Genomic DNA, 27,719 nt, shown 5'->3' on the forward strand with positions numbered 1-27,719 from the left:
GGCTCTGCTTACAATACAGTGAGACCACGGTAAACAGCCTGTGTAGGCTCTCCTTTTCTCCTGTTTCCACATAGTATTACAAAGCTCTCTACTTCCCCTGTTCCCAACTTTTTCTTTCCATCAGCTAAAACCCAGAGGGGAGAAATGGTATGTCTCCCCTCCAGCATCCATTTCTAAACTATTTATATGTGGTCATTTAAATGTAACTATAATTAAAAATGAGATAAAACTTAAAATTCAGTCCCTTGGTTATAATAGCCATATCCGTGTTTGATAGACCTCCATAGCTAGTGGCTGCACTATTGGACAGCACAGAAACACATTTGCATCACTTCAGAAACTCCTACCTAACAGTACCACTCCTATGGATTTTCATATAATTCTCTAGAAAGCACATTCACCTCTGTGAGCCGATTTCACTACTCAAGCATTACTGCTTCCCGAATGTTTTTCCTTTTGTTCTCTAGATGACAAAACAGGTTCTGGAGTTAAATGGATTGCCTCAGTCTTTGTTTTCCTTTTCCATTGCCATCTGGGCAACAATTACAATGAATATTTTTATGTGCAGATACTTGCATTCAATTCATGAGGATTTACAGATATGGATAGCAATAGGTGACCTGGGTTTGATTTCTTAATTTTTGCTCTTCTTCAGTTATTAGTTTATAAAATTACATTTTAGAGAAAGTTCCTCCATGTATCCATTCATCACACAACTAAGGGGAGAGGTCTTGGCAGTGAATATAAGTTCTAAAAGGGGAGAAGAAATTTAACTCTCACAACTCTAGGGAACTATGGAAGGGAATTTTGTTCATATGCTGCTTAGGTTTTGGATCCTGTACTCACATAAATTGTTTCTTTCCTCTGGATATCATAGCTTCTGACAACACTTTATGATCACTGGCCAATTAAAAATACCCATCTGATAATGTTTAACACAGAGGATTTCCCATGGACTAGTTTAAAATTCCTTGCCCCGCCCCCCCCCCCTTTTAAAAAGATTTATTTATTTCAGAGGCAGAGTTACAGACAGGGAGAGACAGAGAGAGGGGTCTTCCACCTGCTGGTTCACTCCCCAAATGGCTGGTACAGCCAGAGTTGGGCAGATCTGAAGCCAGGAGCCATGTGGGTGCAGGGGCACAAGCACTTGGGGAATCTTCCACTCCTTTCCCAGGCCATTAGCAGGGAGCTGGATTGAAGTGCAGCAGCTGGGACTTGAACCAGCGTCCATGTGGGATGCCGGCACTGTGGGCAGCAGCTTTACCTACTACACCACACCATCGGCCTCTTCTCTGCCTTTTTTGTCTTCCATACCTGATTTCACTGGTGCATAACTGTACTAGGCATATTCCTGAAATAATTAATGTTAAAACATTCAGGAGATTGCTTTCATTTTAGAACAAGCCTTAGACTGCTTGCTAATGTTGTATCACTTGTATAGTATTCACATGTAGTAACTGCAGGTTCAGAACTCAAATTGATATGCGTATTTATAGTGTTAACATATTCCCCTTATATTTAGGTGTTTTCATTCATGGATTATTTCTGGATGGAGCTTCCTGGAATAGAAAGATTAAGAAACTTGCAGAATCACATCCCAAAATTCTTTATGATACATTGCCTGTGGTTAGTATATATATACATGGAGGGGTACTATCTTTATATGTATTTATATAAAAATGATTTTGTTTTATAAAACATTGAATATGTTTAATAGCTTCCACTCATATGAAGTTAATTCTTGCCATTCATGTTAATTATTGAATTAGTGAATTAGTGAATTGTGAACCACAGCTCCTAGGGTAAACACAGGCTTGACCTTCTGTAATCACAGCATTTTTGTTAGCGTATCCACACTCTATCTTGTTTTGTTTCCATTCAGAGAGAACTTATTTAATATTCTTGACTTCATTCAGTAACTCATGCCTGAAGGAGGCTCATGGCACTTTTCCCTCAAGGCTCATCACAGCATTCCTGCCTGTAGGAACACCCTAGACAGCACTGCCACACTGCACGAGGGAGTCATTTTTAACACTGAAATCACCAATACAGAGACCTAAAAATGTGAAAAACTTGGCACTGCATAGAACATGAAATGGAATGAAACCAGAAAGCCTTAGCTTTCTGTTAATACCCGTTAAGCCTTAGCTGGGGACATGTATGTCAAATGCAGATCAACTGAAATCTTTGTTGCTTGGCACCTATCTGCTGGTGACCACAAAAGTGGTGCCAGTGTTGATTTTAGAAACTGGACTAATAAGTTAAATTTACTGGAAATAAGTTTTGTGAGAAATTTGCAGATATGGACTTCATGAATAAGAAAAATGAACTGTATACATGCACACACGCACACATACAGATGCAGCATTTAAAAGCTTGTGGAAAACAGAATCAAAAGGTTAAGTTTATTTTGGTGAAAAGACTTCTGAAATCCAGTTTTTTCATAATACACATTTTCCATGAACTTTTTTCTTACATATACTTCTACCTAAAATGTGAAACTTGCAGATTAAAAGATTACTATATGAAAACCACCCTCATGCAAATCTAAGTTTTCTAGGCACTGATCTTCAGTATGAGCAAATTAAGCTATACAAATATAATTAAAGTTCTCATCTGCTACAGCATTAGAAGAAAATGGTTAGATTTCCACACAGTTTGAAGGGTAGGTCTGGCATGATATATTGAAATACAGGGTGCATTGTTGGGACTCTGGGAGCAGCACAGATAGGCAGTCCTCAGAGCAGCTGCAACAGGTACTGTGAGGGGACAGCTAAAATGAACAGGTAATCTAGTTATACAGCCATTGATTTTTTTGTTGTTGTTTTCTTAATGGAGCATGGGACTGGGGATGGGAAGAGGAGGTGGTGGGGTGGGAGGGCCGGTATGATGGGAAGAATCACTATATTCCTAAAGTTGTTCTTAAGAAATTTGTACTCACTAAATGGTTTAAAAAAATCCCTTCAGAATGTTTTGAGACTGGCTTTCAATTACTAAGGCACATGATCCTGAGTATCAGTTGTGGCAATTCTCTCCTTAAGCACAAGTCATACCCAGGTAAGTATGTGAAGAGGTGACTAATGTACTTTTTGATAGAGTAGGCAGAAAAATATTTTTTCTCATAGTTTCTAAAGTAGTTCTGAAGTTAATTATGAAAGTTCTAAAAAAATGTCTTTAGCAATCACAACACTGCTAACAAAAATGAAATCTATTTAGGCCATAGATATTGGCAGACATAACTAACTTACTCTGAGACTAGAATTTTAAGCTCAGATATAAAATGTAACAATCTTGACTTTAGGTGTCATTTCTTCCAGATGTGGCTTAAACCTTGTAAGAGGGCAGAAATACCCAAACGACCAAGTTACGTTGCTCCATTGTATAAGACGAGTGAGCGGAGAGGAACCTTGTCCACCACTGGCCATTCTACAAATTTTGTGATTGCCATGACTCTTCCTTCAGACCAACCCAAGGAGCACTGGATTGGACGTGGTGTAGCACTGTTATGCCAACTTAATTCATAACCCAGAGATGTCATTTCCTAGCTTCTCTTTCTTGTTAGATGATTAGATGTCTAAACAACCTTATTTTGGCTTAAATAAATTTGATTAATACTTCATTAGGAATTTACTTATGTGCAAATGTAGTCTACATTTAAAATAATTCATACTTCAGTGGAAAAAATTCTGAAATTAAGACTAAAGAAAACACATTAGTGGTTTTGCTCTTTTTGAATAACTTTATTTTGGGAGAGTTCCGTAAGCATTAGGAACATACATAAAATGACACACCACTGTTGACAAAAGAAAAAAAACAGCATTTGATCATTTCCAGCTTTATAAATTTTTAAAAAATGATTCAGTTACAACAACAAAAAAGTTTAGATATTTTAGCAAGTATCACCTTGCAGGACCATAATCACATTTAAGCCACTGACTTACTGTTAATGGAAAAAATTCACACTGCATCTAGTTACTATAGTATTTCTAAGCATAATCACAGCTGATTGAATGCAATGTGATATACACCAAAATTCATACGGATGTCACACAGTGACAGCATTGTACAAGTAACATTAATGACCTCCAACAAACACTTGTTAAATTAGACTGGTCAAGCTAAATGGAATGTTGGAGCCAAACAGAAATGTAGTGGAATTCAGATTGTCGAGTAAGACTTGAAACTACACATTAGAATGATGTAAAACTAAATACTGGTGGAACCCTAACAAAATACTAGCAGCAACTATTACAGCCCTCTTAAAAGGTTAAAAAAATCTAGCAAATAAAGATAATACCACTTTCGAGAGGATATAAAAGTTTATATACTTCAGCATAACCCATTTGCTATAAATCAGGCATTTATTTTAAGACTGGGAGTATATTCCAGCTGTTGCTTTTCATAAAAGTTTTTAAATGAAGCAAATTTAATGCTGGAATGCAGAATCCTCCACAGGTATAAAAACCAAAAAAAATGAACTATAAATATATCTTGGTTCAGAAAGCAAGTTGAATCACTTGAAGTTGGCAGTATGAAATAAAATATCAGCACCTTTTAGCTAGGTTGCTTGAAGGGCCCAGCAATGAGATGAGGACTGTCCTAATTCAGTGCCCAGTGCTGAAAGTAATCTATAAAACTCCTACTATTACAAGGAGGCCAGAGAGAGAGAGCCAGGAAAAAAAGTTTGCTTTTTTTTTTTTTTTCCAAATTCAAGCACAAGTTAAGGAAATAACAACACACCTAAGCTCCCCTGCTCACTGCGTGAAGAAACGCTGACAACAACCTATGAATACATGGGTGCATGTGCTGCTCTGAACATTTCGCTTTTGTTTTAAAAAGTTCATAGAGTAAGAGGAATGGAATTGGGGAAAGGAAGAGGACTACACAAAAACATTTAAAATGGAATGGAAGGAGTTTGGCTCTCACATATTTGAACAATTATGATTTTTAAAGCAGCTACACTGGTTGCCAAGCAGATTAAAACAAAGCTAGCTGCACAGTTCCAATACAGTTTACCCGGCATAAATGAAGACCGTGTGGCACTGGCGTAAAAAGAAAGCTACATGCAGCCAACTACTACTATAAATTATTAAGCCAGAATTCAGGATAAACATGGCTTGCACTTCTCACAAATCAGTCACAATTAAGGTAGGAGAACATGGCACCTAAAAAAGAGACTGATCCCTATCAGGCACCGACAGCTTGTCTTGGCACAAAATGATCAAGTGATTTTAGCTGAACTGTTTTCCAAGTCACTTGGTACCATGACAGCCTCCATATCAATGGAGTATATCCTGGTAGCTGCTTTAATTGACACTTGGTGCAGACGTGGTCAACTTGGATTTTCTGCCTTACAACTTTACCACCAGCCACAGCATGTGCTCATGGTTCCAATGGCAAACTGGTAATGTGAACATTCAGTACTTTTAATTTCCCAACTAACAAGTGAGTACTGTTAAAGTTGGAAAACTGAGTATTTCGACTATGTTTGGGTTCATTTCTTTTATATTTTCTAGAGGGATACAATTTTAAGGAATAAACATTTGACCACATGCTCTGAACCCCCTCCCCGCAAAGCCTAAAATAAAAAACAAAATTAAAAAACAAAAACAAACAAACAAAAAAAACAAACAGAAAAATACCCCCAAACACCAAGTATTATAATACAAAGAACCATTATGAATCTTTTCATTAAACTGAAGCTCACACAAACATACAATCACAAATTTCAGTAGTTTAGGCTGCAAGTTTAAACACTATGCAAATATATACAAAAATAGTAACTCTAGATTCAAGAATAAGGGCTTTTCCCAATGCTAAATTCATACTCTAATGCAGCCTGAGCTTTCCTCTAGTTTCTATAGTCTACTTTATGCAGTTTCAAAGTTGTGTCAAGTTGATCCCTATTACCATATGAATATATGCAGTTGAATTAAAGGACACTACTATCCATTCTTAGCACACACAAAAACATTACCCAAAGTCCATTTAAAATATTTTTAAAGTTTAAATGATTTTTTGGTTCAATTTCTATTTCTGCATAGCCACAGAAGTTTCTACTAATAAAGAGACTACTTTAGTGTTTTATATGATTTTTTTAAGTCTTAATCAAACCTATATCAACACTGGTTCATGGAGTCCCATTTTCTCCTCTCTTTATCACAAGCTTTATATTTTTAAAAGACCCCTTCACACAGGGGAAACAGTACTGAGCACCAGTCTTTTGTGGTTAGGCTCAAATCTAGGGAACTTGTAAGTAGTGCAAGCCACTGACTTTCCTTTGAGCAATGTGCATACAGTACAAGGGACAGATGCAAAGCTGCATGGTAACATTCTCGTAATCAATAGAGATGACTGGGAATGATCAAAACTGGATGTCAAACACAATTTTGTCTTCATAGAGGGCAATCACTAGCATGATGGCAAATCCAAATAGCAATCCCAGATTCTGAAGAATGAATTGCCCTACTGGACAAAAGCCATGTTCTTCATTGTCACCATCACCATGCAACATTTCTGGAAGCTGAAAAACAAACAGATTTTTTTAAAAAGCAATTATGACCTTTCTCTGTCTCTATTTCACTGTCTATAACTCTACCTGTCAAATAAATAAAAAAAGAAAGCAATTATGTATGATACTCCTGCTCAAAAAATTTTTGTCTGTAAGTAGAAATACCACTGTTCCTCAGGAATATAGACAAGGGCTATACTAAACAATAATCAAATCTCAGGATATCAATTTCACTCATACTTTTTTTTGTTCTCTATATATTAGCTACAATAAGACGTAATTATAATACAACTCTTAAAGGTTAGAGGTTCTGCATGGGAAGTTAGTGCAGTGACTCCTGTTGTTAATTTAACAATTAACACTTTTAGGTATGTCAGTGATCACCTGAGGCCCTTGACATGCGCTGCCTAGGCCATGGAAGCCTTTTGAATTCACTCATTGTTGTATCTTTTTCTGGTTTTGGAATTAAGGTGATGCTGACCTCAAATTAAGAGTTTGGGAGGATTCTCTTTCAAATGTTTGGAACAGTTTAATAGTTAACTGTGATTAGCTGTTCTATAGAAGTTTGGCAGAATTCAGCAGTGAAGCCATCAATCCTGGGCTTTTCTTTGCTGATAGGGTCTTTATTACTGAATAAATCTGTGTCTTGGTTATTTTTCTATTTATTTCTCTATGTCTTTGTGCCTCAATTTTGGTAAATTTTGTGTGTCCAGAAATCTATCCATTTCTTTTAGATTTTCCAATTCATTGGCATATAGCTGTCTGTAGTAATTTCTGATGGTTCTTTTTAATTCTGTGATATCCATTAAAAATCCCATTGTCATCTCTGATTTTATGATTTTGTTCGTTTAGTTGAGCCAATGATGTATCAATTTTGTTTATTTTCTTCAAAACATCAGCTCTTTGTATAACTGACCTTTTGAATAGTTTATTTCAATTTTGTTTATTCTCTGATTTTTATTATTTCTTTCCTCCTACTAAAGTTGGGTTTTATGTGTTCTTGTTTTTCTAGGTCCTATAGATGCATTGTTAGGTATTTATTTGATGCCTTTCTGATTTCTTGATGCAGGCTCTAACTGCTATAAACTTTCTTTTTAACACCACTTTTGTTGTATCCCCTACGTTTTGATATGTTGTGTTGTTCTCTTCATTTGTTTCTAGGAATTTTTTTATTTCCTTTTGGATTTCTTCTATGACCCATTGTTCACTAAGGAGCATGTTGTCCAGTTTCCATATTTTCTAGACTTTCTTATGTTGTTAATTTCCAGCTTCACGCCATTGTGGTCAGAATACACATGGCTAACAGACGCATGAAAAAATGGTCAGGATCACCAGCCATTAGGGAAAGGCAAATAAAAAACACAATGATGTTTCACATTTGTGGATTTTTTAAACTCATGTATCTGCTTCTCTATATTTTTGAGTAATCTTATGATCATTCTTTCGACTTCCTTTTCAGGCATTGTCAACCTCCTCATCTTTACAATCTAACACTAAAGTACTGTTGTGTTCCATTTGGGGTAACATTGTCTTCCTTGTTCATGTGTCTTGTATTTTTACATTTGGTTTTATGCACCTGGGTAAACACTAATTGATATTTCCACCGAAGGCTCTTTTCTTTGAAATGTGCCTCTGTGGCTTCGTAGAACACCTTCTCCTTCAGCAGGTATCTAGAGGTGGGTGCCCAGTGGGGCCGGGGAGCTCCAGCCAGGGCTCAAGGGGACAACACTTGTGCTCAAAATGTCTTTTAAAACATTTTCTTACATAAGAAAGCTAATGACCAAAGTATAACTACCAACAATTGTTTTTTTTGAAGACAGTTACCCATATGATGTATTTTAGTCAAATACTGAAAAAAAAAAAATTCTATGCTTTGGCTGTTTATCAGGCAAATACTGTGTTCCTTCTTTATTCCCCTCTCCTCCAGCCTACAATTACACTCTCAAAATGTATGCATTAGTTATCTTTGAAACAATTACTCTCTACTGACTTCATCAATCCTGACATTTTACTTGAGGTTAAAATGTAAAACAACGTATTATTGCCAAAAAAAACCTCTCAGAAAAGATCACCAAAATTCCCACAGGTAATGTACTGATGTATTTTAAGCCCACAGGGATTCTTGGGGAAAAATTTGCTAAAAGAGGGAAGGAAAGCAGTGGGTTGAGTGATGAAGAGGAGATTCCATTCTGTCACTTGTGAAAAAGGCTCTTTCTTGTCTTGAAAAGCTGGGAGAAGGAGAGAGGAAAGAAGAGGAGAGAGGGAAAGAGAGAGAGAGGGGGGAGAGAGAGAGAGAGAGAGAGAGAGAGGATGAATACATCTCCCACCTATTGGATCATTCTCCAAATGCCTGCAACCGTAAGCCTGGACCAGGCCAAGGCTAAAGCTGAGAGCTGAGAACCCAATGCAGATCTCCCACATGGGTGGCAGGGACCAAACTATTTGAGCTGTTATCAGTGCCTCCCAGGATGAACGTTACTGGCCGGTGCTGGAATCGGCAGTGGAGCCAGGATGGGAACCCCGGCACCGTGATATGGACATGGATATCTCAAGTAATGTTTTAACCACAGGCCAAAGATTGCTCTTCCACCTTTTTAGGAAGGGAAAGTAATATAAGGTTTATATGCACATGGGAGAGATCCAGAAGAAGGGAAAATGATGCAAGAAAAAGAGGAAGGAATTTTGGAGAGTCGGCAAGAGGGGCTGAGTTCTAGGAAAGAGTTTGAAGGAGCTGGCCTTAGATAGGAACATGCACACTTCTTTGTGGTAACAGGACAGAAAGTGAATGACCACAGATGCCACAAGGTGAGCAGAGGTGGTATTGAACGTGGGGGAAAGTATCTTGAAGGCTTCAGTGTTCCAATGGAATAGAAGGCAAGGTTATCAGCTGAGGGTAAAGATAGGAAATGAGGGATGAGAAGTCTGAGAAGAGAGAAAGGAAATGGTTACCTCTCAGTAATAGAAAATAATCATTTCTTTTTTTTGTTTGTTTATATTTTTAAACTTTACTAAATAAGGTATTAGTTCTGTGACTAAAAATTCAGGCTATTGGGCTGACTCGGTGGTCCTGGCATCCCATATCGACAATGGTTCAAGTCCCAGCTGCTTCTCTTCTGATCCAGCTCTCTGCTAACACCCTGAGAAAGCAACTGAAGATGGCCCAAGTGTTTGGGCCCCTGCACCCATGTGGGAGACCTGGAAGAAGCAGCTCCTGGCTCCTGGCTTTGGATCAACTCAGCTCTGGCCATTGCAACTTTTTAGGGAGTGAACCAGCAGAGGGAAGACCTTTCTCTCTGCCTCTCGGTCTCTCTGTCTGCAACTCTATCCCTCAGATAAGTAAATAAAAATCTTTTTTAAAAATGCTATTAAAAAAAAGTTAGGCTATATAATTTAAAATGAGACTATGTGATAGGTCTTACCAGGCAGAAAAATAAATGTCATTACTGACTTTAAGAAGTACAAGAACTAACCAACTTGGTAGTTCTTGTGGTTTTTTTTTGGTTTTTTTTTTTTTTTTTTTTTTTTAAGATTTTATTTATTTGAGAGGTAGAGTTATAGGCAGTGAGAAAGAAAGAGAGAAAGGTCTTCCATTCACTGGTTCACTTCCCAAATGGCTTCAACAGCGGAGCTGGGCCAATCTGTAGCCAGGAGCCAGGAGCTTCTTCCAGGGCTCCCATGCAGGTGCAGGGACCCAAGCACTTGGGCCATCCTCTGTGCTTTCCCAGGCCATAGCAGGCAGCTGGATCAGAAGAGCAGCTGGGACTAGAACCAGCACCCATATGGGATACTGGCACTGCAGGAAGAGGATTAACCTACTGCACCACAGCACTGGCCCCCAAATTGCTAGTTCTGTAAAAGCTCTATTAGGGAAATTAAAGTAAAATTGTTCATGTTTAGATCAATCTTAAGCCAAGTTAAAAATAAGAGAAATTACATAAATCTGTGGAATATGAAGGGTTTTCAGAAAGGTCAAGGAAGGACCATCATTGGCACAGCTGGTTAAAATACCACTCATGACACTGGCATCCCACATCACAGTTGGTTTGAGTCCTGGCTTTTCCATTTCCAATTCAGCTTCCTGGGAATACACCAGAAAAGGCAGCCAGATTGGCCCAAATGCCTCAGCCCCTGCCACCCATGTAGGCCTGCATGGAGTTCCCTACTCCTGGCTTCAGCCTAGCTCAGTCCTAGCCATTGTGGTCATTTGAGGATCGAATGAGTGGAAGGAAAATCTGTCTCTCCCTCTCTATCACTCTGCCTTTCAAATAAATAAAGAAGTAAATAATGGAAAAATGTATATAATGAGGGGCTGGTGCTGTGGGGTAGCAAGTAAAGCCGTTGCCTGCAGTGCAGGCATCCCATATGGGCACCGGTTCGAGTCCCGGCTGCTCCACTTCTGATCCAGCTCTCTGCTAGTGCCTGGGAAATCAGTAGAAGATGGACCAAATCTTTGGGCCCCTGCTCCCACATGGGAGACACAAAAGAAGCTCCTGGCTCCTGACTTCAGATGGGCTCAGATCCGGCCACTGCAGCCCTTTGGGGAGTGAACCAGGGGATGGAAGACTTCTCTCTCTCTCTCTCCCTTTCTCTCTGTAACACTGCCTTTCAAATAAATTCTTAAAATAAAAAGGGTATAATGAAAATACCTTGCATAAATATCCTCTTGCATATACCATTTCCTGCAAAAGACTGGCTTACCTAATAGCTATATTATTTCTTTCTTGTTAGTCATAAAGCAAGCTGAAAAAAATCATTTTGTAACAATGATAAAACTTTCACATCAAAATTACAAGGTGTTCAAAATACTACAGTAGCTCTGTAATTACACCCCTCAACCGTATTGATGATTACTTCAACAGTAAATCATTTGGTCAGAATCTGTCAGTATGTCAACTGGTTTCTAAAAAAAGAATCTTCCTACTTAAATACCTTTTCCTAATATATTATTTGGTATATCACATGTTTTTACAATGAGTTATATCTTTAAAAATAGTCCATTTGCAGGTTTAGTACAACACAAAATAAAGCATCTTACCATGTCCACCAAGGCTACATAGAGGAACATGCCTGCAGTGATTGCAAAGATCCAAAGTGTGATGTTATTGGCGTACTGGCCGACAGCTGTGCCTATGAGCATGCCTATGTAAGCCATCATGGCAGAGAGGAGGTTGTATACAATTGCTTGCTTTACAGTCATGCCTGCTTTAAGAAGAACTGCAAAATCACCTGCAATTAAAACATAACGGGAGAGCTTTAAAATAATAGAATTTCAGTGAAAAAATCCAAAATGAATAATATAAAAAGATATACTATTAGTACCTGATATTATATAAAATTTAATTTTGCTTACTAAAAGCTTATTTATTTAAAATTTTTTTAATATAAATAGAACATATTTCACATATTTGATAGGAACAGTTCTAAGAAGATACCATACTTCCCTCACTCCCCCTCTCCCTCCCGCAACCCCCCTCCTTTCCTTTTTCTTTAATTTTTCAATACAGTCTATAATCACAAGCTTAATTCATCACTAAACATAATATCCAATGTGTAAAAAGTAGGAAGACTACAGTTCCACAGGAATATAAACAAGAGCTAAAAACAATCATATCACAATATATCCATTTCATTCCTATTTTTTTTTCCTGTACATTAATTGCCACATAACAGAGAAAACATATTTGTCTTCTAATGACTGGCTAATTTCACTAAGCATAATGGTTTCCAGTTGCATCCATTTTGTTGCAAAAGACAGGGCTTTATTCTTTTTTTAAATGGCTGAGTAGTATTCCATAGTGCATATACACCACATTTTCTTTATCCAGTTATCAGCTGATGGACATCTGAGTTGATCCTGTATCTTTACTACTGGGAATTGAGCTGCAATAAACATGAGGGTACAGATGATTCTTTTATGTGCTGATTACATTTCCTTTGGGTGAATTCCCAGGAGTGGGATGGGTGGGTCATGTGGTAGATCTATTTTCAGATTTCTGAGACATCCCTACATTTATCTCCCATAATGGTTGTACTAGTTTACATTCCAACCATCAGTGTATTAGGGTAAGTTTTTCTCCACACTGTTGCCAGCATTTTTTTTTTTTATTTGACAGGTAGAGTTATAGACAGTGAGAGAAACAAACAGAGAGAAAGGTCTTTCTTCCGTTGGTTCACCCCCTAAATGGCTGCTACGCCGATCCGAAGCCAGGAACCAGGTGCTTCTTCCTGGCCTCCCATGCGGGTGCAGGGCCCAAACACTTGGGCCCTCCTCCACTGCCCTCCTGGGCCACAGCAGAGAGCTGGACTGGAAGAGGGGCAGCCAGGACTAGAACCCGGCGCCCATAAGGGATGCCGGCGCCGCAGGTGGAGGATTAACCAAGTGAGCCACGGCGCCGGCCCTTTTTTCTTTTCCTTGTTTAATATTAGCCATTCTAATTGGGGTGAGGTGAAACCTCATTGTGGTTTTTATTTGTATTTCCCTGAGTGATCCTGAGCATTTTTTTCAAGTGTCTGCTGGCCATCTGAATTTTATCCTTTGAAAAATGCCTGTTTATGTCCTTCGCACATTTTTTATCTGGATTGTTTGTTTTGTTGTTGTTGAGTTTCTTGAGCTCTTTATAGATCCTGGATTTTTTTATTTTTATTTTTTGACAGAGTTAGACAGTGAGAGAGAGAGACAGAGAGAAAGGTCTTCCTTCCGTTGGTTCACTCCCCCAACTGCTGCCATGGCGAGTGCTGTGCCGATCTAAAGCCAGGAGCCAGGTGCTTCTCCTGGTCTCCCAGGCAGGTGCAGGGGCCCAAGCACTTGGGCCATCCTCCAGTGCCCTCCCGAGCCACAGCAGAGAGCTAGACTGGAAGAGGAGCAACCGGTACTAGTACCCAGTGCCCCAAACGGGACTAGAACCCAGGGTGCTGGCGCCGCAGGTGGAGGATTAGCCAAGTGAGCCATGGTGCCGGCCTAGATCAATCTTACATGACTTCAAATGAAAGAATCAAGAAAAACACAAGAACCAGTCACTGTTCTGCCTTTTTTTTTTTTTAAAGATTTATTTATTTATTTGAAAGTCAAAGTTACACTAAGAGAGGTAGAGGCAGATAGAGAGAGAGAGAGAGAGAGCGAGCGAGAGGTCTTCCATCCACTGGTTCACTCCCCAGATGGCTGCAATGGCTGGAGCTTCTCAGATCCGAAGCCAGGAGCCAGGAGTCTCCCCGGGGTCTCCCACGTGGGTACAGGGGCCCAAGGACCTGGGCCATCCTCCACTGATCTCCCAGGCCACAGCAGAGAGCTGGATCGGAAGAGGAGCAGCCGGGTCTCAAACCAGTGCCCATATGGGATGCCAGTGCCTCAGACCAGGGCATTTACCTGCTGCGCCACAGCACCGGCCCCTGTTCTGCTTTCTTTGAAGGAAGACAGCCTAAAAAAAGAAGAGGTAGTGCCTGCATTGTGGCACAGTAGCAATGCCAGCATCCCATATGAATACTAGCTGGAGTCCCAGTTGTTCCACTTCTGATCCAGCTCCTTGCTAATGCATCCAGGAAAGTGCTTGGGATCATGCCACCCACTTGGAAGACCTGGATTGAGTTCCAGGCTCCTGGCTTTTGCCTGGCCCAGTCCTAGTCGCTGCAGCCTTTTGAGGAATGAACCAGTGGATGGAAGATCTTTTTCTCTCTCTGTCTCTGCCATTCTCTGTACTTTGCCTTTCAAATAAATAAATCTTTAGAGGTAAAAATAAAAATAAGGAAAGAAAATGAGAGGTAACAGCCAGCTTCTTTCAATCTATTTTATATTATGTTTACATTTATTTTCCCATGGAAAAAATTAAACCTGAATTCTGCAAATGCTAAAAATGTTAGGAGAGAGCTCTCTCCACAGTCTCCCTGTGCTACTGTAACGGTGCCCAAGAATGCTTTGCTGTGCTTCGAAGAGCATCAGCGATGCTGAGAAGGGAGCAACCACCAGATTCTTTATGGGCTGTGCTCCAAACGAACATCCCATTTCTAACCGTGATGATAAAGCACAGTTGCACTGGCAACTTTGGAACAGCCCATGATCACTGAGCTGAGGAAAGACAAAATCACACAGGAGGGGAAAATCTTGGAGTTCTTTTCCTAGGGGCATGACACATACACACAAATCAAATGCCTCAATGGACAAAAAAGACGAAGGAGCAGGAGACTTTTCCATTCCAAAGTTTGAATATTAGGGATAGAAAAAAATTATTGCTCAGAAAGTATCGCTCCCCGTCTTCGTGGAGGAACGACACAGGACCCTGCGCTGTTCTTTTGTCTGCTCGGCCCTCCCCGGGTTTGCTGCTGGTTCTTCCCGGGTTGGCTACCGTCTCTTCCACCTCCGTGGAAGGGCGGTTCCCCCTGGCCACTTTCCCCACTTCCGCGGGGGAGCGGCACACCGCCGGCCGGCTCTCTCGGGGGCTGCACAGGTGTTCCTTCAGATAGATGTTCCTGGTGCAGGTTGTCTCTCTCCTCCTTTATAGTCCTCTTCCACCAATCCCAACTCTGCTACCCACACGCCGAGTACGCTGCTCTCCTCCAATCAGGAGCAGGTCCTACAGTTTATTGGTTGAACTGGAGGCAGCTGTGTAGAAGCTGTTTCTCCCTTCTCAGCGCCATATTGTGGGAGAGCAGATGCATAGAATAAGTCTTAATTCCAGTAACTTAGTCTAGTCCGAGTTGCTCCCCACAAGAAAGATATAGAAGAGCAAAATTCTACTAACAGCTGAAAAGCAACAACTTTGGGGCCAGAGTTGTGGCACAGCACGTTAAGTTGCCACCTGTGGTGCTGGAATCCTATATGAATGCTGGTTTGAGTCCCTGCTGCTCCACTTCTGATCCAGTTCCCTGCTAATTCACCTGGGAAAGCAACAGAAAATGGTCCAACTGCTTGGGCACCTGCACTCAACATGAGAGAGGCAGATGGAGTTCCAGGCTCCTGGAACTGGGCACAGCCCAGCAGTTGTGGCCATTTGGGGAGTGAATCAGTGGATTGAAGATATCTCTCTTTCTCTCCCCCTCTCTGTATAACTTGGCCTTTCAAATAAATAAAAATCTTTTTTGAAAAGTAAAATAACATTGACATTGTTAAAAAAGAGAGAGAGGAAGAAAACATGTATTTAGAGTGCTAGCAGAACACAGAATGGGTTTGTTTCTTTCCCTTACAAAAGAATCCTAAAATGTACATATTGAAACCTCATAATCTGCTTTCTAATAACTCTCATGGTTACAGGATCCTAGTCTGTAACAAGTCAGTAGAAGGTATTAATAATAATAAAAATAATAAGTCTGACAAACTGTTACAAACTACATTATTTTGAAAGTTAAGATAAAGTAGCAAGATCATCTCTCAGTGACTTCTTCTAAATTGCCATTTTCCAGTTTCTATCTAACACTTGTTCCCTACATCATTTTGCTTCTGATCCTAAATACCTTAATTCTCCAGCTGAGACTTGGAATTCTCACTCCTGTGGTTTTGTTTAACTTCTTCTGGTCTTTCTTTCGCACCTTCTCTAAGGAAAGAACTCACTAACTTCTTCCTCCACATGTTTCCCCTCTGTTTTCCATAATTCTCCCACCAACAATGCAAAGGGGGCTATTCACTTGGCAGGATGTTAAGTAACACAAAATGAGACTATGGAAGTATCTTTTAGGGTATGAAATGCACTGCTTCCTTTTATAATTTCATAATGCAGTTTAAAAAGGAGCACTATTTAACACTGAATGAATAACAGTGTCATCCGCACAAAGTATATCAATCTGGTTGTCTTCCTTGATATTTCTGGATAGCAAGATGATTTATTTCACTCCTAAAAACCAAACAGCACAAATTCACTCATCAAGATTCAAAATGCTGTACATTTTAAAAGATTTATTTATTTGAAAGATATTGTGACACAGAGAGAGAGGGACAGATAGACAGAGATATTCCAAATCTGCTGGTTCACTTTCCAAATGCCTGCAACAGCCAGAGCTAGGCCAGGCTGAAGCCGGGTGCCCAAAACTTCAGTGGGACTCGTGTGGGTGGCAGGAATTCAAGACTTTGATCATCAAACACTGCTTCTTGGGGACATTAGCAAGAAGCTGGATAGTAAGCATGGAGTAGCAGGAATTCAAAACACAGTCCAATATGGGATGCTGGTGTCCCAAGCAGTGGCTTAACCCACTACAGCACAAGGCCCACTGCCCAACTACTTTCTAAAACTGAAATATAACTTACATACACAATTCTCTTTTTTTGGATACAGAGTTCTGTGAATTTAGACAAACACATGCCATATAACCATTACCAACTCTAGAACTGTTCCACTCACCCCCTAAAATGAGGCCCCATATCCAAGGCAATCAATGAACTGCTTTCTGTTCCCAGCATTTTGTCTTCCCCAGAATGTCACATACACTCTGTAGTCCTCTGAGTATAATGCATGTAAGAGTCATCTGTGTTACTATGAATTTAAGAAACTTTGGCTGGCGCCACAGCTCAATAGGCTAATCCTCCTCCTGCGGCACTGGCACCCCGGGTTCTAGTCCCGGTTGGGGCGCCGGATTCTGCCCCGGTCACGCCTCTTCCAGTCCAGCTCTCTGCTCTAGTGCAGAGGAGGATGGTCCAAGTCCTTAGGCCCTGCACCCGCATGGGAGACCAGGAGAACTACCTGGCTCCTGGCTTCAGATCAGCACGGTGCACCGGCCGCAGCGACCATTGGGGGGGTGAACCAACGGAAAAGGAAGACCTTTCTCTCTCTCTCTCTCACTGTCCACTCTGCCTGTCGAAAAAAAGAAACTTGCTTTTTTATTGTTCAGTAGTTTTCCATGAAGGTACCATAATATATTCACCAGCTGAGGGACATCTAGGTTGCCTTCAGTTCTGGGAAAATTATGACACACTCATAAGCAGGCTTTTGTGTCAACATGAATTTTCAATTCTCTTGGTTATATATCTATGAATGGGATTGCTGGGCCATATAGTAAATGTATTTCTAACCTTTTCCTTTCTGATTGGCAATGTATCAGGGTTCTAATTATTCCACATCCTTGCCAATCCATAATGACAAATCCAACACCTGAAAATATGTGGATGTCACCCGTATAACTTCTTTTTTTTATGTTTTTAAAGATTTATTTTATTTATATGAAAGGCAGAGTTACAGAGACAGAGAGGGAGAGATAGAGAGATCTTCCATGTGGTGGTTTACTCCCCAAATGGCTGCAATAGCCAGAGCTGGGCCAGGCTGGAGCCAGTAGCCAGGAGCTTCATTAGGGTCTCCCACATGGGTGACAGGGCCCCAAAGACTGGGGTCATCCTCTGCTGCTTTTCCAGCAGCACTAGCAGCGAGCTGAGTTGAAGTGGGGCAGCCAGGACTCAAACAAGCACCCACATGGGTTGCCAGCATCGCAGGCAGATTGATTTACCCACTAAGCCACAATGCCAGCCCCTTGTATAACTTCTTTAGTGAAATGTCTATTCAAATCTTTTGCTCATATTAAAAAAATTTTTATTGGGTTGCTTCCCAATCAGCATATTAAATATAATATACTAAATATATATTATATAAATATTATATTAAATATTCTGGTCCTAGAAAGTCCTTCATATGTATTTTCTAAATTTTTTTTCCAGGTCATGGCTTGTCTTTTTATTCGCTTAACAGTGTCTTTTGTGAAAAGTTTTAATTTGGATGACGTCAGCTTATTACTTTTTCCCTTAATACATCATAGATTTAGTACATCTCAGAACAATTCACCTAATCCAAGGACACAAATCTTTGTATTTTCTTCTATAAGTTTAATATTTTTAGATTCTCCATTCAAATCTAAAGACCTATTTTGAGTTAATGTTTGTGGTACAAGAAGTCAAAGGTTTTTTTCTTTCTTTTTCCTTTTTGGCAGGTGGATGTCCAGTTGTTACAGTATCATTTGTTGAAAATACTACCCCTTCTACACAGAATTTTCTTCGTACTTTCTTTCAGAAAACAAATAGCCATATATCTAAGGATACTAAGCTCTGTTCCACTGATTAATGTGTCTATTCTTTCACCAATTCCAGCCATTTGATTACTGTGGCTTTATAGTATGTCTTGAAATCAACCTTGTCTCTTTCCAAAATTCTTCTGGCCATTCTAGATCCTCTCCCTTTCCATATAAACACTGGTAATCTCTGCCAAACGCCTGCTGGGTTTTTGCCTGGGAATGCACTGAGTCTCTAGGAAGAACTTTAACATCTTAGCACTATTGAGTCTTTTGGTCCCTGGGCCTGGTAAATCCCTGCATATAAGTCTCCTCTGATAACTTCTGTTGGTGATCTGTAGTTTCCCCCATACAATTCTATGCAGATATTGTTACAGCTAAGCTAATCAGTTCATATTTTTGGTATAATTTTAACAGTACTTTTCAAAAACTCCAATTTCCCATTGTTGATCACTGGCATATAGCAATACTAATGATTTTTGTATAGGGATCTTTGTATTAAGTAAACTGTCATTTACAATGCATTTTGCTTTAATCTTATCTCAGGTTATACACTGTCAAAGGTATCTGCGTATTATCTTCACCTCCCTTCTCAGTAAGAACCTGTATAAACATTTAAAAACAAGTCAAAAGAATCTCTACAGCTGGGATTTATACTGAACATACAAATCTATTCTTTTGGTAAATCAATATTTTCCACTGACACAAGCTATCATTAGACAACAAATAAGGTATGTCTTCAACACTGTTCAATTAATACAACCCAAAGCTTTATTACATTAACATGTTAAATCAACTTTTAAGATTTTTAGGGAGGGGCCAGCACTGTGGCACAGCGGATAAAAGTTCCATCCTGCAGTGCCGGCATCCCATATGGGTGCTGGTTCAAATCCCAGCTGCTCCTCTTCCGATCCAGCTCTCTGCTGTGGCCTGGGAAAGCAGTAGAGGATGGCCCAAGTCCTTGGGTCCCTACACCTGTGTGGGAGACCCAGAGGAAGCTCCTGTCTCCTGGCTTTGAATCAGCTCAGCTCTGGCTGTTGCAGTCATTTGGGGAGTGAGCCAACGGAGTTGAAGACCTCTCTCTCTCTAGCTCAACCTCTCTGTAACTCTGTCTTTCATATAAATAAAATAAATTTTAAAAAAATAAAAGATTTTTAGGGAGACAGCACTGGGGCATAGTAGGCTAAGCCTCTGCCTTCAGCACTGGCATCTTGTGCAGGCACTGGTTTGGGTCCCGGCTGCTCCTCTTCCGAACCAGCTCTCTGCTATGGCCTGGGAAGGCAGTAGAAGATGGCCCAAGTACTTGGGCCCCTGTACCCATGTGGGAGACCAGGTGGAAGCTCCTGGCTCCTGGCTTCAGGTCGACTCAACTCCAACCATTGTGGCTTTCGGGGAGTGAATCAGCAATGGAAGACTTCTCTGTCTCTCCCACCCTCTGTTTGTAACTTTACCTCTCAAATAAATAAAATCTTTTTTAAAATAAGATTTTCAAAAAACAAGTATATATTTTAAGGTTCTTTATTACTGTAAATGCCTGTATGTACGTTAAAAGTCTATAGAAATCTGTACAATGAGTATTCAATCTTCTGTGGATGATTTAGCACAGTATGAAAAATTATTTTTGGCGCAGCTTGTTAACAGCCTGGCTTGAAGCACCAGCATTCCATAAGGGCACCAGTTCTAGTCCTGGCTGCTCCACTTCTGATCCAGCTCTCTGCTGTGGCCTGGGAAAGCAGTGGAAGAAGGCCCAAGTCCTTGGGCCCCTGCACCCACGTGGGAGACCTAGAGGAAGCTCCTGGCTCCTGGCTTCGGATCGGCGCAGCTCTGGCCGTTGTGGCCATCTGGGGAATGAACCATCGGATGAAAGACCTCTCTCTTCTCTGCCTCTCCTCTCTCTGTTTAACACCGACTTTCAAATAAAAATAAATAAATCTTTAAAAAAAAAGAAAGAAAAATTATTTTCAATTTCTATTTAACCCTTAATGCACCTGAGGGGAAAGGAAAGATGTACAGCATTACACCTTCTCTTAGCTAATTCTTTTTTAAAATGTAATTTATTTTTAATTATTTGAAAGGCAGAGAAATAGAGACAAACAGACAGAAAGAGATCTTTCATCTGCTGCTTCACTCCCCAAATGTCTATGAACAGTCAGGGCTGGGCCAGGCTGAATCCAGGATCCAGGAACTCAATCCTAGTCTCCACACAGGTGGCAGGGACTCAATTTCTCAAGCAGTCACTTACTGTCTCCCAGGGTTTGCAATGGCAGGAGTTAGGCGAAGTGGAGCCAACAGCTAAGCCAAGCAGTTTGATATGGGATGCAGGGAACCCAAGAGGTATCCTAACTGCTGTGCCGAACACCTGCTTCTATGCTGATTCTTAATAATATGGCTGCACTTATTTATCAAATTTTTATTTTGCTGTAGTTAAAACAAATTACTAAGGGGCCGTCACTGTGGCATAGTAGGTTAAGCATCCGCCTGCAGTGCCGACATCCCATATGAGCACAAATTTGAGTCCTGGCTATTCCACTTCTGATCCAGCTCCCTGCTGATGGCCTGGGAAAGCAGTGGAGGATGGCCCAAATCCTTGGGCCCCTGCACTCATGTGGGAGATCTGGAAGAAGCTCCTGGCTTTGGATCAGCTCAGCTCCGGCCGTTGTGGCCATTTGGGGAGTGATGGAACCAGCGATGGAAGACCTCTGACTCCACCTCTCTCTCTGTAATTCTTTCAGTTAAATATGGGCAGCAGGGACCAAGCCACTTAAGCCATCACCACTGCTTCCCAGGCTGTGCACTGGCAGAAAGCTAGAATCAGCAGTGGAGATAGGAACTGAAGCTAGGCATTCCGATGTCCTATGTGGGCATCCCAATTGATGGCTTAACTGCTGAGTCAAACGCCCACTCCTAATTTCTTTAATAGCCATCATTTCACTGTTTTGGACATCAATATTATCTTTCCACCAAAGAAAATACCACTTTAGGTACATCCAGGACAATGTTCAATTATGTAGTCTGCAAACTTTACCAGTATTCTTTAAGAAACGTAGTTTACATGGTATAGGAAATAAATCAAAGTGGGTTAACAGCAAAATCTGTTTTTTAAATTAAGAAATGAAATTCCTTTTTCAAAATTATATTCAGTGAACTGGTCATAATCAATGACCCTTCATCATAATTATGTTACAGAATATAAAGAAAAGCATACAGAAATTACCATTTCATCTAAGAAGCACACTTTTTTTCATATTGTAAGATCAAGATATGTCTTACTACTAATGACTCTTTACATTTGCCATAAGCCATTCTTTATGTTCTAACACTTCTGAAACCAGGATGCATTTACAATTGAAAAAGTCTTAGATCTGCTGAAATCTGGTAAAATTTTTAAGGTTTATTACCTAATTCATGTGGCAGTTCATGACAGAAGACGGCTATAGAGGTACTGATTCCTCCTGTCAGTCCAGCACTGAAAGCTGCTCCTGAGAAGAATAAGAAAAAAAAATGACACTTACTAAAATTCTGCTTTCCATTTTCATTAATGATGACAGATGTAGCCCCTTCTGCCTGTCTTCATAATATATTAGTGATCCATCTATCTTACACACTACTGGTTTTTTTTTTTTAACATCTAGTAGGGTAAAATATACGTGTGACAACCAGACAAAGCACTAGTCAATAAAAGCAAGATTCTCTATTGAATTAAATTCTCTTTGCCTATAGCTTTCTAACTCATTAATAGCTCAGGTGGGGATAACAGTTTTTAGTGCCTGAATCTCTAAGTAGTAGTTTGATGCTCAATTTTAAGTCTTATAAGTGCATGGTTATACTTGCTCTTTCACATTTATATTTATAGATGTTTAAATGGCTACATACACCCTTAACCAAATTTTTCTGCACCAAGAATAGAAATGGTACAAATAAGTGTTTGTTTTTCATCTGGAGGACTATGATCAGAGATGTAAATTCATGAATCTACAAGCAAATTCTTTTGTATTGACAGGTAGTGCGAATTCAAAAATACAGTCCTTGGTTTCTGAAAGAAATCAAACCCTGCTTCAGGTTGATTAACAGAGTCTATCTCGAAGGAAATCACATATTGATCATGTTTAATATTCGTCTAAATAGGTAATACTGGTTTATATAATCAAGATTCTAATGTATTTTAGTTTGGAGCAATGTATTTTTAAAGTCGTTTTCCAGGTAATAAATAAATAAAATTTTTTATTTATTTACCTGAGAAGTAGATAGACATTAAGAGAGAGACTGCTCCGTTCCACTGAATTTACTCCCAAAATGCCCATAACAACTGTGATCGGAGAACGGGGAGGAGCCAGGAGCCAGGAACTGAATCCAGGTCTCCCATGTGGGTGGCAGGAACCCAATTACTTGAGTCACCATCATTGCCTTTCAGGGTCTGCACTAACTGGTAGCTGGAGTCAGAGTTGGAGCCAGGCATCAAACCCAGGAATGGGACGTGGGCTTCTCAACTGGCATCTTAACCACTAGGCTAACCCCTGACTCCAGTGTAATGGATTTTAGTGTTGTATTTCTTCACCTTTTCAAACAAGTGAAAAATGTATTAAACCCAAGACTGAAATTAAACTATTCTCTTTCAGGGATGTGTAAATGTATATGTAAGTATAATGTTAAGGTAGTTTTTCCAACATGATAAAAAAAAACGCAGATATCATACCTTTATACCCCCAACACACCTATTAAACAAAGCCACAGCCTCTGTAGAAACCAAATTACAGGGGTATATCAGCACCTGTGCTAAGCTCCACACACATTTCAACCTTATAGATTATAGCTCCTAAGACTAATATAGAAATAGTGAAAAAAGAAGAACAGTCTTCCAGGACTACAACTCACAATCTGAGTTCCAAGCCCACTTACCAATTGCCAGCCCGTCACTGAAGTTGTGGATGCCATCCCCCATGATTACCATCCACGCTATATTAGCTATTCCTGTTTCTTTCAGATCTGATCCCGAGTGGCAGGGACCGTGTGAATGATGAGAATGTTTGTGGTGCCACTGATGATTGTATTTCCTCAGCACAGTTTTATTCTCCTCGTGGTGGTTATGTGCAGTAGCATGGAGATCATGCTCATGAATGGTATGTAAGCCATCGCTGTGAGAATGGTCCATGATTTTCTCCTCTTCTACACACAGATAATTTTTAGGAGGGGATTCTTGTTGGCCTTCTAAATCTGTCAGTTCAGTTTCATTAAGTCGATCTTCAGAAACAACTGAGTCATCAGTTCCTACATTTATAGCAAAGGATATGTCTTACTATCAAGTAAAATACACGCATATTTCCTCATTTAAAACCAGGCACAATGGCAGTGTAATGAATATTTCTTATGTGACTGTCTTAATTAAACATATCTCTCTAAAATTATTTAGAAGCCATCCAGAACAATATTTTCCGGAGTCCATTAAAAAGTTAAAAATAAATAAAATAAAGCAAATGCACACAAGTGCACACAAAACAAACTACAGTTTGGGGGTTCTAAAGGTGTTGCAGATGAACAGATGAGAAGAAACTGAAATAGACAGCAGGTTAAGTGAGGAAATATGTGGAAATAAAAAGTGTGAAACTCGAGGAAAAGAGCATGGGAACAGCTGATGAAAATCAAAGGCTGGGATGTTATCACAGCATTTACAGAATGACAAAATGCAACCCCAAATTCCTCATTTACCTTCTCTAGGCTTCTCTTATTTAAGAAAACAAAAACAAAGAAAATTTAAATAACACCAAGCCATACCATTAGTTAATGCCAAGTTTTTTACACTGCTCAATGCGCCATCTATTTGACAATACTACTCAGAAATCACTGCTAGAATGAATTGCAGGAATCCATGATAATAACATCTGTTAAGCATTTATTAAAAATCTGAGTTTTGTCTTTTACCTACTTTTCTGAAGCTATTTATCTCATGACGAAGATTCTAATGCCTCAAATTTTTATTTCAGGGCAGAGTGCTCCAATTAGAGCCTAGGCTGCCCCTTTCCTGCAGGAAATCATAGGTACATTCAGGGAAACATAGAATCAAACAGAAACTGAGAAAAATTTGGTTGCAAAATTATTTTTTTGATTCCCTGAAAGTTGTAGGCTACCTCATTACATATATCAAGCAACAGAATAAATGGATGGATAAGCAGATTTTTTCAATACAAATTCTCCTCCAAGTACCGAGGGCAATTCCCCCTTTCCCATATGAAACCAATAGCTTATAGAGAACATAGAAATGTGGCCCCATCAACAACAACAAAAATACCAGCCACTAGAACACCACCTAAAAATTTTTTTGTTTCACTCATATTTTTTCCTATAAAATAGAAATGCAAAATGTTCCTTGCCTCCAAATATATTTGGTCCTTTATTCCAAAATACAAACTTTAAAAAATTAGAATTAAGACACACTCACATTTAAATAAAAATTCATTAGAAAATAGCATTAGCAAAGTCACAAATAAGAAATTTCAAACAATACAGACACAGTTTAGAAACAATATTTCAATTTTTATGTTTTAATGTTCCCTTGTAGTTAGAAGTGTTGTCTACCAGCAAGAGGCTTGAGTTGAAGCCAGTCGGCATCTGGTGTATTGTTTAACTTATGATCTGAAAGCTTCCTTCCAATGGTTGATTCTTCTGTGCTCTGCTTCATAAACCATTTCTGTTTTCCCTGCCGGGGTGGGGGGTAAGAAACATTTTATATTACCATAAAATCTGCAGCTACAATTAGCAATAATTCATTGAACCCAAGATTGAGCTGACTTATTTATTTTTTTAAAAGGTTTTTTTATTTTACTTACTTGAAAGGCAGAGTTACACCAGGGGGAAGGGGACACAAAGAGAGAGAGAGACAGAGAGAGAGAGAGAGAGGAGAGAGATCTTCCATCCACTAGTTCACTCCTGCAATGTCTGCAACTGCCAGGGCTGAGCTAGGCCAAAGCCCGGAGCCTAGAACTTCATCTAGTTTCTCATGTGGGTGGCAAGGGCCCAAATAATTGGGCCATCCTCCACTGCTTTCCCAGGAGCATTAGCAGGGAACTGGATCAGAAGTGAATCAGCCAGGACTCAAACGGGCACCTATATGGGATGCAGGTAAGGAATGCAGGCATTGCAGGCAGCACCTTAATCCACTGTACCATAATGGGGGCCCCAAGATGGACCTATGCTAACACTAACAGAGTACAACTGCTGTTAAATGTACACATGAAGTTAATCAAGGGTCAGATAAAAATCCGACTAAAATTTTTTAAAACACTTATGAGGTTCAATTCATCTACTTTTTTTCCTTATTTTATTACCTTAAGGGACAGAATACACATACTAATATGCAACCCAAATGAAAATAGTAAAATATATGTAATATCTTTTTTATTTAATATGGTAAGCTAACAGAGTTTCAAAAAAGGTAAAGCTTATTCCCTTGAATTTCTTTCTTTTTTTTTTTAAAAAAGACCAGTTGATTGATTTGAAAGCAGAGTTACACAGACAGAAAAAGAGAGGCAGAGATTCCATCCACTGGTTCACTGCCCAATTGGCCATAATAGCCAGAGCTGTGCTGATCCAAAGTCAGGAGCCAGGAACTTCTTCCAAGTCTCCCACATGAGTGCAGGGTTCCAAGGACTTGGGTCATCTTCTACTCTTCCCCAGGACATAGCAGAGAGCTGGATCGGAAGTGGAGCAGCCAGGATTTGAACTGGTGCCTATATGAGCTTTACCCGCTACGCCACAGCGCTGGCCCCATCCCTTGAATTTCAATCCATATTTTAAGGCACTCTCTCATCTCCCTGAATATGACATAATGGAGAGAGTCAACCTTGAGTTACAATCCTAAATTTGTACTTTACTTCTGAGATTTGGACAAGTTTGTTAAGTTTGAACCTAAGAATATTCTTCTATAAAATGAAAGTAAGATAAGATTCTTACGAAGATTAAATGAGGTGACGGATGAAAAGGATCCCCCACAGGGGCCGGCGCTGTGGCTTAGTAGGCGAAGACTCCACCTGTGCCACCAGCATCCCATACGGACCCCAGTTCAAGTCCTGGCTGCTCCACTTCCAATCCAGCTCTCTGCTATCGCTTGGGAAAGCAATGGAAGATGACCCAAGTCTTTGGGTCCCTGCACCAACATGGGAGACCTGGAAGAAGCTCTGGACCTCTTTCTCTGTCTCTCCCTTTCTCTGTCTGAAACTCTGCCTCTCAAATAAATAAATCTTAAAAAAAAAAAAAAAAAAAAAAAGGATCTCCCGCAGCAACTAATTCTTAATAGCTTTGGAATAAACAAACATTCTTCCATTCTTCTTACCATTTAGTAATCAGGCAGTGAACATAATTTAACCTGTCTTCAGTTACTTATAAATTCTCATTGTTGTATTTCATTGTTTAGGTTTTAATTTTCCCTATATAACATCTTACAAGGTCTTTTAACTGCTTTTCTTTTTTAATCAATCTCAATGGCATTAACAATTGTTACAACTTAAATTCCACTTTTAATCTGTTAATCTAAGAAAACTATTGATTGGCATGATACTTTCTTGTGGGTTTCACATGTCTAAGTCACCTAGCCACTGTGTAAATAAGCTTGAATGGCTAGCTGAGCACAGGTGGTCTTCAAAGCCAGCCACCAGCCATTTCCTTCCTCCCTGGTGGACTACACCCACAAGGAGGTGGAGTCGGTTCCATGCCCTAGAATTTAGCTGGCCCTCTGATTTATTTTGACCAGTAGAATGCAGCAAAAGCATTCCAAGACTGGTTTGAAAAGGACCTGGCAGCTTTTGTCCTTGCTCTGGGAAGCCAGACACTAACTTGGGGAGCAGCGTTAACTATGCAGAGACCATGCGGAGGTGCACCAAGATGCTGAAGTGGAGTAGAGCACTCCTGACTGTCCAGCCTGTCCCACCTAGGTCAGCCTGGCCCAGCAGCCGGCTAAATCTGAATACAGCAGAGGGAGTGAATCTAAGGAATGTCAAACAGCAGAAGCACTGCCTACACCTCCTGACACAGAATTGGAAGCAGTAGTACATTGTTGTTCACGTACATCATCAAGTTTTAGGCTGTGTTGTTTCATAATAATAGCTAAGAGGAACTGGGGAAATATAGAATATTTAAAATAAAATAATAACACAGAGATATTCTAAAGAAAGGAAAAGAAACAGCAGTATGAGTTAAAACAGTGGGGGGCTTGGACAACAAGAAGGATATAGAAATTAAAGAAAAT

The 27,719-nt window shown here is 39.9% G+C and overlaps 2 protein-coding genes across 7 annotated transcripts in view; one reads left to right on the forward strand and one right to left on the reverse strand.

The window, feature by feature from the left end:
* The window catches only part of DNAH7 (dynein axonemal heavy chain 7), a gene marked incomplete in the record, with an annotated part of 367,056 nt that extends 362,504 nt beyond the window's left edge, over positions 1-4,552 (forward strand). Inside the window, 2 exon segments of the mRNA XM_070070446.1 lie at positions 1,523-1,626; positions 3,318-4,552. Of these exon segments, the coding sequence (XP_069926547.1) occupies positions 1,523-1,626; positions 3,318-3,524 (311 nt within the window).
* SLC39A10 (solute carrier family 39 member 10) overlaps positions 3,720-27,719 on the reverse strand; it is a 147,514-nt gene continuing 123,514 nt past the window's right edge. For all 6 annotated transcript variants that reach the window (XM_008258853.4, XM_017342994.3, XM_017342995.3 and 3 more), the window contains 5 exons: positions 25,055-25,175; positions 23,381-23,749; positions 21,883-21,963; positions 11,547-11,737; positions 3,720-6,523 (listed from right to left, as the gene is read on the reverse strand). In XM_008258853.4, the coding sequence (XP_008257075.1) occupies positions 6,365-6,523; positions 11,547-11,737; positions 21,883-21,963; positions 23,381-23,749; positions 25,055-25,175 (921 nt within the window). In that variant the 3' untranslated portion in view covers positions 3,720-6,364. The remainder of the gene's footprint in view (positions 6,524-11,546; positions 11,738-21,882; positions 21,964-23,380; positions 23,750-25,054; positions 25,176-27,719) is intronic.

This window comes from Oryctolagus cuniculus, chromosome 3 (assembly GCF_964237555.1).
Source record: "Oryctolagus cuniculus chromosome 3, mOryCun1.1, whole genome shotgun sequence".
NCBI classification, from domain to species: Eukaryota; Metazoa; Chordata; class Mammalia; order Lagomorpha; family Leporidae; genus Oryctolagus; species Oryctolagus cuniculus.